The sequence below is a fragment of the Dipodomys merriami genome, unplaced genomic scaffold, assembly GCF_024711535.1.
Source record: "Dipodomys merriami isolate MVZ:Mamm:240054 unplaced genomic scaffold, mDipMer1.0.p SCAF_467, whole genome shotgun sequence".
In the NCBI taxonomy this organism is placed as follows: Eukaryota; Metazoa; Chordata; class Mammalia; order Rodentia; family Heteromyidae; genus Dipodomys; species Dipodomys merriami.
The window spans coordinates 729,993-745,928 of NW_027206032.1; the positions used below are offsets into that span (position 1 = coordinate 729,993).

The following is a 15,936-nucleotide window of genomic DNA, read 5'->3' on the forward strand; positions in this document are numbered from 1 at the left end:
CTGGTGGGCTGCCTGTTGAGCATTTGAGGCCTGAAGGGTTCTGTAGCCTATTCTGCTTCTCAGATAAATTTAGGGTACTTCTTTGAGTGGGGGTACATCGGGGGCAAAAGCTGCTTGTGGGGTACCCTTGGGCTGCCGAAGGCTGATCTCCAGCACTGCTCTGACTGGCCTTTGTTTTGCATATCTTCGTAAGATGCGAAAGGCAGACATCGTACCATACAGGCCTTGAGCAATACTCTGCTCTGAGAATGGTCCCATAGCTTCCAGATTGGCCTCAGTGATTCCTGGCCACCTCTCAAATTGTTTTGTGTCTGTTACTGCAGGCGTTTGACACAAGGACTAGTGGAGAAAATCTCTAGTCATAGAATACAAGAAGCCTAGATTAAAGGTCTAAATCCATCACTCAATAGCTGTGTGACTTTGGGCAAGTTAGATTATTTCTCCAAGCCTTCTTTTTTTCCTCATCTGAAATATGGTAATGATGCTGATGATGATGATGACGATGATAGTCTGGTGCCAGTGGCTTAGGCCTGTAATCCTAGCTACTCAGGAGGCTGAGATATGAGGATTGCAGTTCAAAGCCAGCTGGGATAGGAAAGTCTATAAGACTCTTATCACGAATGAACCACCAAAAATGCCAGAAGAGGAGCTATGGCTCTAGTGGTAGAGCACCAGCCTTGAGCACAAATGCTCAAGGACATTGCCCAGGAGGCCCTGAGTTCAAGGTTTAGGGTCAGCACTAATAATGTTTATAATACTTCTCTTACAGAAGTCCTGTGAAAACTAAGTGAGATAATATGGAGAAAGTGTTTAGCATGCAGCCAGGAACACAGCCAGCAATTAATAATTGGCAGGTGTTATTAAAGATGTAATGAATAGATGTTTACTGTAAGCTGCCTTAATTAGCCTGTTAGGCCATAGAAGCTGTCTGACAGTAATTGTAAAGAAGTTACTAGTTAATTAATTATCAGTTAGGAACTTGAGTCCACATTCTCTTCTTTATTTGTGGGACTCTGCCTTGCTCTAAGATGAAGAAAGCTAGGCCTAATGAGGAGAAAATTGGTTTGCCCTGTGCTTGTATGGTTGAGGACTTGGCTAAGGCAGATACCAGCCCATGAGCAGTGTTCCCCTCTTGAGCCATGACTTTGGGGCTAACCTGATAGCCAAGATCAGATTCTAGTTCTGCGTCTACCTACCAGCTGTGTGATCATGGGCCAGGACTTCTTACTTCCCTAAGCCTTGCTTCTATAACATGGATTTAGTGGGTGCTGGTAGCTTACGCCTGTAATCCTGGCAACTCAGGAGACTGGGATATGAGAATCACAGCTCAAAGCCAACTTGGGCAGGAAAATCCATGTGAGTGATTCTTATCTCCAATTAATTTTAAAATTAAAAAACAAAACAAAACAGAGTAGAGTTGTGACTCAAATAGACCATTGGCCTTGAGCAAAAAAGCTAAGGGAACAGTGCCCAGACCTTGAGCTCAAGCTTTAATACCAGTACTCACACAAAAAAGGGTTTAGTGATACTTTCATCTTCAAGGTGGTTGAAAAGATTAAATGAGACCCTGCTCCTTAGGTACATTTTAATAAATATCCTAAAGATTATGATCATAACTCAACATATTATTGTGCTCTGTAACACTGGTTGAATAGTACAGAAGTGAAGAACACAAATTCTTGATTAGCAAATCAAAAAAATTACTAGAATTATGCTGATATATAATCTTGTTTGAGGCTTTTGTTTGTTGTTTGGAGATGGGGGGGGGGTCCTCACCCTGCAGTGCAGGTTGGCCTCAAACTCTCGTTCCTCCCGCCTCAGCCTCTCAAATGCTGGGATTATAAGATGTACTAACCTTGCCTGTTGAAAATACTGTTCAGGTTTGAAAAGCAGTCTGTGTCTGTTTTCATGATCTTGAAAGTTGTCTGCCCTGAGGGAGCCAGTCCCCCGAAGGAAACTAATATTAATATCCAGAAGTAATATTCAAAATATTTAACAACTGCAATGAAATAAGCAATAAGCAATTGGAACAGATGTCGTTACAAACAGTGCGTGTGATAGCTGAACTCCAGCCAGGGAGGAGCTTGCCCAACCTGACACAATAATCTGACTTGAATTAGCCACTTTTGGTCCATTGGTTGGGGCTGCCCTCTTCTCTTTCTGTGTTATATATTCTGAAGCTAAAGCCAAGTTTATCCAGAAAAGTGTAATATTTGATTAATCATGTCTGCTTGGGTGCAGGTTTGGTGCTTAATGGTACATAGGTCATTTATTAGTAGCCCTAGCTCATGAAATCTCATTTTCCAAATAGTACATACATTCCATGAGTACCAGTGAAATCAGCAGAGTTTTAACTTTGCAGTCAGTCCTCCCAAATTTGTCTTCTGGACCTCTATGTATGAAATACTCTTCCAGATTGGTTCCCAGAAATGAACCCTTTGAATCATGAATTCTTAACCATAAATTTCAGTGAGGTAGGGATCACATTCTATTCCAGTCAGTGCTACCTCCCTAGTACCTAAAGGATTGCCTTCACATGGAAAGTCACTTCATCAGTCTCTGTTGGCTGAATGCTTGGAGCAGCTGTGTCACTGGCCAGAACTAGCTCCCAAGCTTCTGTAGCTCCTTAGTCAACAAGTCAGAAGCTCCTCCTGCAGAACAGTGACTAGAGAAAAATATGCACAAAGAGCTTTTGTGCCAGGTATGGTAGCTCACGCCTGCAATCCTAGCTACTCAGGAGGCTGAGATGTGAGGATCGCAGTTCAAAGCCAGCCTAGGCAGGAAAGGCCGTGAGAGTCTTATCTCTAAAAAACCACTCCGAGAGGCTGGGAAGGTAGCTCAGTGGTAGAGCGCTTGCCTTGCATGCATGAGGCCCTGGGTTCGATTCCTCAGCACCACATAAGCAAAAAGAAAAAAAGCCGGAAGTGACGCTGTGGCTCAAGTGGTAGAGCGCTAGCCTTGAGCTGGAGAGCTGAGGGACCGTGTCCAGGCCCAGAGTTCAAGCCCCACGACTGACAAAAGAGAGAGAGAGATTTTGTGAGTGTGTGTACCAGCCCTGGGGCTTTGAACTCAGGGCCTAGGCACTGTTTCTGAGCTTTTTTTGCTCAAGGCTAGCACTCTACCACTTGAACCATAGGTCTATTTCTGTCTCTCTCTTTTTTTTTTTTTTTAATAGTTACTTGGAGATAAGTCTCTCATAGACTTTTCTGCCCAGATTGGCTTCAAACCATGATCCTTAGATCTCAGCCTCCTGAATAGCTAGGATTACAGGTGCAAACCACTGGTGCCCAGTCACAAAGGAATGTCTTAAACCCAAAGCGATTCCGTTCTGTGGGTTTCAAAGGCCCATCTAATGTCGCTCATCAGGCAATTATAGCAGAACAAATGGCATTTTTCCCCCTCCACACAGTTTATTTACAAAAGACTTGGTAATGAAGCTGTACTGGAAGTCTCTCATCCAGGAGAGAGAAGGCGTCTGGCTCATGTTTCCATTTTGATCCAATTATATCTGTCACTCTCCAGGGGAAACAAGGCGATGTAATGAGCCGGCTCTGAGCTCTGGAAGGCAGAATTTTATCCCTTGGCTCCCTCTCTCCTGGCTTGGAGAACCCAAGTTCTGGAGCCAGCGACAGCCCATCTGCCAGCCCACTTGTATCCCACCCCAGGGAAAGTCTGTCCACCGACAACGGGCTCTAGTGGGCCCAGTCATCTGCCCACAGCTCCTTGCTCACATGGAGTGTCTGCCACAGCCAAATATCTCCCAAGGGCTCATTTTTCTCTGATTAATTTCTGCTAGATTTCTTTCCTCCCTCCCTCCCTCCTTTCCTTCCTTCCTTCCTTCCTTCCTTCCTTCCTTCCTTCCTTCCTTCCTTCCTTCCTTCCTTCCTTCCTTCCTCTCCTCTCCTCTTTCCCTCCTTTTCTCTTTCCCTCCCTTCCTCCTCAGTACTAGGACTTAAACTCAGGGCCTGGTGCTATCCCTGAGCTTTTTTGCTCAAAGCTAGCACTCTGACACTTGGCCCATAGCTCTAAAAACTTTTCCTGCCTGCCTGGCTTTGAACTGCAATCCTCAGATCTCAGCCTCCTGAGTAGCTAAGATTATAGGCATGAACCACTAGCTCCCAACAACTCCATTTTTCTTAGTGACACAGTGACACTAGTCTGAAAGGCACAAGTGTCTGCTCCAAAATGAAGAGAAATTGATACGTGTCATCAGGACTCAGGGATGAATACTTCGGCTCTGGTTTCTGATCATGTGTTTAACCTGATGGGAAATCCTCAGAAAAGACGTTTGAAAAATCTGTAGAAGAGGTAATGGCTCTCCCACACACACACCCCTCTCACCCCCTAGCACAGCTTTTGTTCTGCCTGGAAGTTACAATCCTTTCAACTCTCAGTGGTTAAATAAGTCTTGGATTTCAAAGCCAAGCATCCAGTCCCTTCATGAGCTGTCCCTGCTTCTCTCTCTCCCTCTCCCCATTTTTTCTTGCACTCCATTGTACTACTCTGAACTCTCTGCCACAGATGACCCAAACCAAGTCAATCGGTCTGACTGATGCAAAAAGCTAGATCTAATGGGTCTACGCAGCTTCCAGGGTAAACTACTACACGCAGGATCCAAGGACTAGCCCTTCTCCTCTGCTGTCACTCTCTGAGGACTTTACCTGGCTTTGTGACCTATAGACCCTCCCTGGAAAGGGTCTGTATTTCCCATCACTCCGCAGAAGACTCCAGATTGAGTCTTCTTGGCCTGCCAAATGTCTTGTCTATCACTAAGCAACATCCTAACCAGGCAGTGGATGTGGGAGAGGACAAGCCATAGACACACCTCATCCAGCACCTCAGGGCTGTGGCTAGTAGCAGGTGCAGGTGCCATACGATCTTTAGAAGCCCACATGGTTCACTGTCTCTGAAGCACCTTTTCTTTTCTTTTCTTTATGGTTTGTTTGGTTGGTTGGTTGGTTTTTGTTGTTGTTGTTGTTTGTGGGGCTTGAACTTAGGGTCTGGGCACTGTCCCTGAGCCTCTTTTGCTCAAGGCTCACACTCTACCACTTGAGCCACAGTGCCACTTCCAGCTTTTTCTGTTTATGTGGTACTTAGGAATCGAATCCAGGGCTTTTTCGTGCTAAGCTAACAATCTACCACTTGAGCCACATCTCCAGTTGCAGCTTTTGCTGGTTCATTTTGGAGGTAGGAGTCTGGCAGCTTTCCAAACTGAGATAGCATTGAGAAATCCTAAGTCACACTACTGGAAGTTGGAAGCTTGTCTGTCACTTGGTGTGAAAAAACTTTCCATTTCCCCCCCTAGCCCTGTGGCCCCATCTTTGGGTAATGTTGTGTGGTGGACAAAGAGCTCAGGTCGGAAGTGACGCTGTAGCTCAAGTGGTAGAGCGCTCGCCTTGAGTTGAAGAGCTGAGGGACAACGCCCAGGCCCAGAGTTCAAGCCCCACGACCAACAAAAAAAAAAAAAAAAAAACTATATAGAGCACAAAGAGCTCAGTGGGAAGGCAGGATCCCAATTTCTCCATGGGGTCTGTTCTCCACCCATGTGGGGACCCCAGCCTGATCCCATCACTCTGCCTCCCCGGCCCTGATACCCAGATACTGCTGTCCTGGTTTTCTTCCTTCTCCGTGAGACGGGGCCTTTGTCTTACATAGATGGAGATGGTATACATTAAGGTGGCAGTGTAAGGGTAAGCAAGAAGGGAACTGCACTGCATCCAGAGGGTTCAAATATCTTCGACTGTGATCTGTAAGAGAGAGAAAGCATCCAAGCAGAGCCACGTGGCTTAATGAGATTGAGAAAGATGACGCTCTGGGGCAATGTAAGTGGATAGATCATTTGTGAAGAGCAGTCTTGCAAAATCGGTTACATTTCAGAGCGCACACATCCTTTGCCCTGAAATCTCATTCCCATGAGTTTACCCCAGAGACACAGTGCATAGACGAGCAATGATCTAGGAAGAAGCTGTTAGTTGGAGTATTACTGTCAGTTAGGTAAGATGGTCTGTGACCCAAATGCATTTCCTTAGGGGATAAAACACATTAGAGAATACTTAAATGATGGAATACTACATAAAAGAAGTTATATGAGCCAGGCACTGGTAACTTACGCCTTTCAGCCTAGCTATTCAGGGGGCTGACATCTGAGGATTATGATTTAAAGCCACCCCAGGCAGTTAAAGTCTGTGAGACTCTTATCTCCAGTGAACAACCAAAAAGCTGGAAATAGAACTGTGGCTCAAGTGGTAGAGAACCAGTGTTGATTGAAAGGGCTAAATTCAAGCTCCAGTACTGATGAGCACGCACACACACACACACACACACACACACATAGAAGTTAGATACCTCCAAGTTTTAAGATATTAGTATACTCATTACCTTACTCATCTAACTGTAACCCCTTTGTATAGTATTTTTACAGTAAAAACATTTAAAAAACAAAAGATATTAATAAAAATATGTGTGCATAGATGTGCATACATATAATGTGATCTTCTGTTCAAGGTTGTTTTTATTTTTGTTTTGTTTTTTTGCTGGTCCTAAATCTTGAACTCAGAGCCTGGGCACTATCCTCGGAGCTTTTTTTACTGTTCTACCGCTTGAGCCAAAGCTTTACTTTGGGCTTTTTTGCTGATGATTCATTGGAGATGAGAGTCTCACAGACTTTCCTGCCTGGTCTGGCTTTAAACTATGATCCTCAGATCTCAGGCTCCTCAGTAGCTAGGATGATAGGCATGAATCACCAGCACCCGCCTCTCACATACATTCTAACAATTGTTTGAACCATTTGCCCAATTCTATGATGAGCTCTTTCACTGCCAGAATGCCAGTGAAGAATCTCCCAGGGGAAGGCCTGGCCCAGTGGTACCTCCTGGGTCTATTCTAGAGTTACAGGGCACAGCCATTGTCTTAAGTGGCCAGAACAGGTGCAGGAACCCATGGGGCCAGCCTGCAGGGGCAAGAGAGAGATGGGAATCTGTAGGAGGGTTCAAGAGGAGATGGCCCTTGGGCCTGGTTTCCCGGAGGGAACTCGTGGGATCTGAAAAGATACAGGAACCCTTAGGGCTGCATGGGAAAAGGCCAGTCCAGGACTGAACAGTCTGATGCAAATAAACATGAATATGATCACTAAAATGTTTGGTTTTCCTTATATAAAAGTCACAGTTCTGTCCAGAGATTGAGTGAAATAGGATATATAAAAATAAGACGGGCTGGGAATGTGGCTTTGTGGTAGAATGCTGTGGCTCAAGTGGTAGAGCACTAGTCTTGAGCACAGAGAGGCACAGGGACAGCACCCAGGCCCTGAGTTCAAGCCCCAAGACTTTCAAAATAAAATAAGGCAAGTGGAGTTCTAGTGGGTCATGCCTGTAATCCTGGCTACTCAGGAGGCTGAGATCTGGAGGATTATAGTTCAAAGCCAGCTGGGGGAAAGAAAAACCTATGAAATGCTTATCTCCAATAAACTTCCAGAAAGCTGGAAGTGGAGCTGTGGCTCAAGTGGTAGAGCACCAGCCTTGAGTGAAATAGCTAAGGGCCAGGCCCTACTTCAAGCTGGCAGCCAAAGAAAGAGAGACAGAGAGAGAGAGAGGAAGGGGGGGCAGAGAGAGAGAGAGAGAGAGAGAGAGAGAGAGAGAGAGAGAGAAATTACACTGGGCGCTGGTGGCTCATGCCTGTAATCCTAACCTCTCAGGAGGCTGAGATCAGAGGATCGAAGTTCAAGGCCAGCCCGGGCAAGAAAGTCTGGGAGACTCTTATCTCCAATTAACCACCTGAAGTGGCTATGTGGCTCAAGTGGGAGAGCTGTGGCCTTGAGCTGAAGAGCACAGGGACAGTGCCCATGCCCAGAGTTCAAGCTCCACAATCAACAACAACAACAACAAAAACAGAAATCACAAAGCAAGCTACAAGTCAAGAACTAAGATTTCCTAAGCACTAAGTATTAAAAAGAAAATGTATGCTTCATTCCCCACTAAGACTTTTGAAATCTTCAGCTGCTCAACTCTGGGACTGTGTTGATGAGTTGTACCCTCATGTTAAATGAACCATCCATCTATGCCTCCTTTGCTTCTTGTAACCAAACAAACACCAGCACAGAAATGTTCACCACAATATTATTTCTGAACCAAAAATAGAAATAACCTAAATGTCCCATAGGAAAATAACTGAATTGATTCACCACATTTTTAAAAAATACTATGAAAAGGGGCTGGGAAGGTGGCTCAGTGGTAGAGCGCTTGCCTTGCATGCCAGAGGTCCTGGGTTCAATTCCTCAGCACCACATAAGCAAACAGAAAAAAGCCGGAAGTGGCGCTGTGGCTCAAGTGGTAGAGCGCTAGCCTTGAGCTGAAGAGCTGAGGGACAGCGCCCAGGCCCAGAGTTCACGCCCCACGACCGGACCCAAAAAAATATAATAATAAAATAAAATATTATGAAAAATATTCATGATTTATTAGACAAAAATCAAAATACAAAACTCTATGAGATATGAAGCCGGGCACTAGTAGCTCACACCTATAATTCTAGCCGAGATCTGAGACTCAAGGTTCAAAGCTAAGCCCAGGCTGAAAACTGTGAGAATCGTATCTCCAACTAACCAGTAAATTAAACCCACAAGTGGAGATGTGGCTCAAGTGGTAGAGCATCAATCTTGAAAGAAAAAGCCAAAGGACTCATAAAAACCTAAGTTCAAGCTCCAGTACTAGCACCAAAAAACACACACACAAAAACAAACTATCTAAAAGTTGTAACATACATATATATGTATGAGAGAGAGAGAGAGAGAGAGAGAGAGAGAGAGAGAGAGAGAGAGAGAGAGAGAGAGAGAGAGAGGGAGAGGGAGAGGGAGAGGAATAGGGAGAAAGTGTGTGTGTGTTGGGGGGGAAAAGGCAGACATAGAGACATGCTGCTACCCAATGCCCAGAACATCTCAGCAACAAGCCACCTCAGAAGAAAGTGGGGTGCCAGTTTGAACATCCAGGGGTGCAGGCTGTTTGCTGGAAGGGCAGAGAAAAGCTGTGTCCGGTCTAGAGACAGGCCACTGGTATTGAAGGGGGTCTGCCCTGGCGCTAGATCAGCCCTGAAGTAGCCATACAAGAGGGAGAAAGACCATCTCAAATAGCAAGGGACAGCCTGGAGCCACCAGCCTATAGCGCCTGCGTGTCCTTCCCCAGTCCAGCTGCAGTGTGCCTGGCACACAGCCTCCTTCCCCTGCTCCCTTGAGATGAGGCTCCCTTCCCCTTCATTTATGACTACTGTTGCCTGAGGTGGTTCTTACGATAGCTTCCTCACAGGGGTCTTGTGGGAGAAATGGAATAGTATAGGTATTGGGCCTGGAAACAGACACAAAGGAGACACTGGTGAGTGGCAGCCTTCATGGCCATGAGCCTCCTGTTTGGAAAAGAAGTAGAAGAGCAGGAGATGAAGCACAAGGGCCTGGGTTCTAGCGGTAGCTCCATCAGCTAGTTGCTATGTGGCCTTAGGAAAGTGGCTTTACCTCTCTGGACTTCTTCTCTAATGTGGAAATTCAACAATCCTTACTTCCTAATGCATTTTTGTGTGTGTGTGTGTGTGTGTGTGTGTGTGTGTGTGTGTGTGTGTGTGTGTGTGTGTGTGCGCACATATGCATATTAGTCCAAAATATATCCAAAGTTTAGCTCTGAGCCTGGAAGATGATAAATATCCATGAACGGTTGGCTCTGAGCATAGCACTGTAGTGGTTGTGACTGGATTGCAATAGCAGAAGGACAGACTCAGGAAAGAGCTTCAAGGCTTACAAGACTGGTTAAAGATCTTGGCCTCGGGCCCAGATCCAAAATACTCTGTGAGACCTTGGGCTCACCTGCCCTTTCTGCTGAACTTTTTTTTATTTCCTCATCTCCAAAGGAGCACTTAATAATCCCAGCCTGGCAGGGCTGGAAGCAAACAGACAGACTGTGAGATGCTAGCCGGAGTCACCAGAAAGAGGAGGTCACTGTCCCGGTGTGCAGTGTTGATTCTGTATCACTGGGTCTGCCTTTGGCACCTGGTTTCTGATCCATCCCTTCTGACAAAGTTTGAAAACAAAGGCCAGTGACCAGGGCATGTGTGGCTTATACTCAATTACTGGGAAGAACACCTGTAGCCTCCCCCCCTCCCCAGAAAGTTGCTTCTCAGCAGCCTCCTCCTGTGCTATCATGGCAGCAGAGAGGGTAGGAGACACACACACACACACACACACACACACACACACACACACACACACACACACACACACACACACACACACACACACACACACACACACACACACACACACACACACACACACACACACAGAGTTATTTTCTACTTTGGTGTATGTGCACATGTGCCTCAGTCCTGAAACTTGAACTCAGAACCTGGGCACTGTCCATTAGCTTTTTCACTCAAGAATGGCGCGCTACCCCTTGAGCCACAGCTCCATTTGGGCTTTTGGCTGGTTAATTGCACGTAAGAGTCTCACAGACTGGCCTGCTCAGACTAGTTTGGAACCGTGATCCTCAGATCTCAGCCTCCTGAGCAGCTAGGATTATAAGCGTGAGCCACCGGAACCTAGCGGGAGCTTCTTTGCTAGGGGAACTGGATGGTACTATTGCACGGCCCCATTTCCCTGTGACTACATGTAGCTAGCCCATAGTGTCTCCCACACTTCGCCTTAACCTTGGTTCAGCCTCACCTCATCTGAAAGAGGTAGCAAGTGCGCATGTGCGCTTTTCCCACTTAGCAGGTGAGGAAGCAGGCTTTTATTTAGATTGATTAAAAAATTTTTTTTTCTTAAGTGCTGGGTGCCAGTGGCTCATCCTAGCTCTTCAGGAGACTGAGATCTGAGGATCACAGTTCAAAGTCAGTCCAGGTAGGAAAGTCCATGAGATTTGTATCTCCAGTGAACTTCCAAAAAGCCAGAAGTGGAGCTGTGTGGTTCAAGTGGTAGAATGCCAGCCTTGAGCAAAAAAAAAGCTCAATGACAGCACCCAGGCCCCAGAGTGCAAGACTGGTACCCCTACCCCCCCTACCCCCCAAAAAAACCTACCACTTGCTTAAGCACCAGTGTTAGATTAGAACTCAGTACTCATTACAGACCCCTGTGTGTCTCCACCAAGCCTGGCACTTCTAAGCACAGTAGGGGTGCTGAGCTACTGCTGGTAATTCACATTGTTTTCCAAGCACAGCTAATTAGGGTTAAATTCACTGGAGTCCCTTGCCGAGTTCCAAGTCAGCCATTTCCTAGCAGGGAGGTCAGTGTCTGCCCCTCCTCCCTCCAGCCCCTTTTGTGTTCTCCAGATACACATCACTTCTGTGTCTTCCCTCCTTGGTTTCAGAGATAAGAGCAAGTAATTGTCTTTTATAGACACCGTAATGAAACCTGTCATCACACAAAAGAAGTTTGCTAATAAAATGAATCACAGCAGCACTGAAGGTGAATAGAAAACCGGCTTTTTACAATCCGATCTCTGCTTGTTCGTGGCACGCATTTGTTAGAGAGAAGTGTCCTTTGATAGAAGAACAGAAGGGGACCAAGATTCAAGATTTGAGCTGGTAGGGCATGTTTAAGAGCTGGAGGCTGTATGTCTGATAAGGGGACCGAGGAAGCATAAGGGAAGAGCTAGATGATGGCAAAAGCTGGCACCAGATACTAGATGCCACAGGGAGAGGGCCTGAAAAAATGGAACCTGTATTTTCTCATCTCAAATATAATGGGGTCCTGAGCTTGAGTACCCAGGAGGCTGAGATGTGAGGATCGCAGTTCAAGAAAGTCAGTAAGACTGATCCCCAGGAAAACACCAAAAAGCTGGAGTGGAGATGTAGCTCAAGTGGTAGAGTGCTAGCCTTGAGCAAAAGAAGCTCAGGGACAGTGTCCAGGCCCTGAGTTCTAGCCCCAGACACACACAAGAGCCACAGGGTTTGAGATCTGGCCCCTCTTCACCCCATGCCCTGTCTTGACACCTCTCCATCTACATCTCTAGCTTTTATCTCCCTGGAAAAAGAGACTCCCCGCATCCCATCCCAACCCCCTCACCCCCCACCCCACCCCCGTCTTGGCATCCTGTGTCTCCAGGAGCACAGTTGAAGGCCATGTGTTGCAAGATGGAGGTGACAATTATAGTGAGAAATTCTCTGGCCTCCTGTGTCTGTCCCCCTTGTGAACTAAGAAAAAAACCCAACCAGAATCCATCCTGAAAGATGGAAATGAAACTTTCTGCCCAAGAAATATTAAAACCTCCTGCCTGAAGCTCATGACTTACATTCTTGCTAAAATTACCAGAAAGGGGTAAAAAAGTTATGTGAGCCATTTCCTTCAGAGGCTAAAGAACTGATGACAAGACTCACCCTTCCCTGCAGTCAGAAACCTGCTCCAAGCCTCAGAATCAGGCTTCATCCATCTGCTCCCATTGAAAGTCTACAGGACAGACTGGCATAAGCCAGGTACTGCACCAGGCACAGGGGGTCAGTAGACCCAAGTGTGATCCAAGACCCCTGCCCACACTGACCCTCCATCTAGGGAACACGGAGGGACTAGAAAGCTCTCTCACACTGAAAGCGACAGAAAATGATCTTCAGTTAGTAATAGCCAAGTACAGGGTGGGCAGGGAGGGTACTGTCTCCCTTTGACCCTCCATCCCAAACTAGTGCATATGGGGACCACCAAATCCATTCCCACTGGGCACCAGTGGCTCAACATCGGTAATCCTAGCTTCTCAAGAGGCTAAGATCTGAGGATCGTGGTTCAAAGCCAGCCTGCGCAGGAAAGTCTGTTGCAAGACTCTTAGCCTCTGGTCAACCATCAAAACAAGCTGGAAATGGAGCCGTGGCTCAGTGGGTCAGTCGGAGGTGTAGTGGCCGCCTGTGTGAGATGCATTCTGGGTAGCCTGTGCTGGACAGTCCCCCCGGGATTTGGGAACCAGCCTCAGGTTTAATCTCTGGAAGCGGCTCACATTCTAAGTCTACTCCATCCTGTTCTAGGCACAGGGATCATGGAGCTGAGCCTAGCATCCCACACCAGGATTCTTCTGGACAACCTCTCAGCAGGTCAAGGTTACCTTGGTCCCTTGGGTATCTTAGGCTGATAGCCTAAGAAGAAGAGGTCCCAGCAAAGAGAAAGCTCTGGAAATGGGTCTTCCACCTACACAAAGGCTCCCCCTGCTGGTCAGAGCTGGAGATGCAGCTTTGTAAATTAATCCTAGTTGAATGTAGAGTCCTGAGAGTTGGACACAGGCCTGGTCAGCTGCCCAGAAAACGGTCAAAAAATAGAGCAAGGCAATGTCTCCCCCACCCCCACCCCCCACTGCATCTTCCGAGAACTTCTCTCCCCTCTGGAAAGGAAGAAGGGCAAGCCAGGTGCGACCTGGACAAAGAGCTGCAGACCAGAGACATCCATTCCACATCCATCACTTTATATAAAGGGAAGAATTATTGTTACGAGATGCTGGCGCCTGATCAATATCTCCTGCTTTGAAAATAAACTTCTTGGCTTGGCCTTGACATTAATCTACCATCAGGAGCCCATTATCTGGAGAGCAATGTTCTGTTCTATTGACTTGCTCGAGTTTTTTTGGTTGTTTTTTTTTTTCCTCTCCCAAGATCAGAACATAATTGCTTTTCTCCAAGCAGCACTTTTACTAATTGCAACCTCATGTATTGTCTCTCTTGGGAAAGCCGGGACAGAGCACGTCCAAGCTAGACAGTCAAGACAGCTGAACCAAAGAGCTTCCAGTGTAAGGCAAAAACTGCCCTTATGAGAAACTGACCTTATGAGAACCTCCATTACATCATGAACTCTGACCCCTCACCTTCATCCAGCCATTCAAGGTAGCAAGGGCTCTTTTTGCACAGAATTGGGATATTGGATGTCTCTTATGACAAACGTTCTTCCCTTCATCCATAAGAGGGAGACTATGGAAACAGGGTTAAAAAGAATTCCCAGGACTGGGAGTGTGGCTAGCATGCAGGAAGTCCTGGGTTTGATTCCTCAGTACCATGTACATAGTAAAAGCTGGAAATGGCGCTGTGGCTCATGTTAGCCTTGAGCAAAAGAAGCTCAGGGACAGTGTCCAGGCCCTGAGTTCAAGTGCCAGGACTGGCACACATAAAAAATAATTCCCAGATGTCAAGCTGGGCACCATTTTAGGCTCACACCTGGAAATCCTAGCTATTCAGGAGGCTGAGATCTGAGCATCTCGGTTCAAAGCCAACCAGTGAAGTCCATGGGACTCTTATCTCCAATTCACCACCAAGAAGCTGCAAGTGGATGGATGTGGCTCAAATAGTAGAATGCTAGCCTTGAGTGAAATCACCAAGGGGCAGCATCCAGGCCTTGAGTTCAAGTCCCATGTGGGTACTACAATAAAACTACGTTAAAGTTGGGGCTCCCCTCTTACTAGCTCAGGCCTCAGACAAGTATCTGAGCTTCTCTGGGCCTTGTTCTTCAGGAAACTCTCAGCTCTCGCTCTCTCTTCTCTCCCCCCTCTCCCCTTCCCTGCTCCCTCTCTCCCTCTGCCTCCCTCTCTCCTTTATACCTCTCCACCCCTCATCCCTCTCTACCTCTTTCTACCTCTCCTCTCTCTCCCTCTCCTGAAGCTACTACTGTCTTCTCTTGCCACTAGTTCTGGGACCCTGACTGCCCTGCTGAGATGTTCTCTGGGGAATACTGAGCTGTGATCGCCTGCCCCTTGCATGGGGAAATGGAGGCACACACAGCAACTTTTTTTTTTTTCTTCCCTTCTCACTGTGCAGGTGTGGATGTGTGGGGGACGCATGGAGGACATTCCCTGCTCCAGAGTGGGCCATATCTACAGGAAGTATGTGCCGTACAAAGTCCCCGCTGGAGTCAGCCTGGCCCGGGTAAGGAGGGGCTGAGGGGCGAGGGGGGGTTGGGGACAGGCTGGGAGGGACAGTTGGCTGTATGGGTTACTAGATATGAAGAGATGCCCCTTTCTCCAGGTGAAAGCCAATTATTTATTTATTCATGGTTGTAGGGCTTGAACTCCGGGCCTGGGCACAGTCCCTGAGCTCTTTGGCTCAAGGCCAACACTCTACCACTTGACCTACAGCACCACTTCCAGTTTTCTGGTGGTTCAGTGGAGATAAGGGTCTTATGGACTTGCCTCCCCTGGTTGTCTTTGAACCAAGATCCTCAGATATCAGATTATTGAATAACTAGGATTACAGGCATGACCCAGTATGTAGTGAAAGCCAATTTAAAAGGAACTTACCTAAAATAAACCTTCACGTGGACACTTTATAGGCTGTGTGACATTGGAAAATTCACTTAACTCCTCTGAGCTTTTGTTGAATGAGAGCTAATTCTCTCCAGCCCTTAAGCACTGCCAGGAAAATGGTAGCAACCATGGAGAGTCGCAAAATAGGTCAGGTAAAATACTTTTTTTTTTTCTGATCCTGAAATCAATTGAACCCAGAACTTCACACTTTCTAGGCAAGTGTTCTCCCGCTGAAGCTCCGTCCCTATTTTCATATGTTTAGGTTAATTTGGATTCAATATGAATGTGTATGTCTGTGGGAGACTGATTGTATCTACAGCCTTAGGGAGGGAGTTGCCTATCAATCACAGCAAACTTGCAATTTCACAGATTTTTTTTTTACATAGGCCGAAGGTAGAGTAGATCCAGCCAGGTGTAAGCTAAGTGGTAATACAGATCATGTAAGTGATTCAAAGTTCCTGGGGGATGATGGGGCTGATAAATAAATGGCAGATTTCTCTTCCCCACATTCCCCACTATCATCACCCAACAAGATACGTCAGGCTTTCTGTGGCCAGTGGCTACAAAAGGAAACCCATTCACTGGGAAATTTGGGGTTTTGTTGTATTTTTTGAGGGGCGGTGTTAAGGGTAAGGTGTAAGTTTTGCGGTGGGAAGGAAGAAAATCAAGATGACCATAAAAGAAAACAAAGGAGGGGCCTCCC

General features: G+C 46.6%; 1 protein-coding gene across 1 annotated transcript in view; it reads left to right on the forward strand.

Moving 5' to 3' along the window:
- The window catches only part of LOC138808673 (polypeptide N-acetylgalactosaminyltransferase 10), a 249,774-nt gene that overhangs the window by 216,577 nt on the left and 17,261 nt on the right, over positions 1-15,936 (forward strand). The window contains exon 8 of the mRNA XM_069994913.1: positions 14,749-14,856. Coding sequence (XP_069851014.1) covers positions 14,749-14,856 — 108 coding nt within the window. The remainder of the gene's footprint in view (positions 1-14,748; positions 14,857-15,936) is intronic.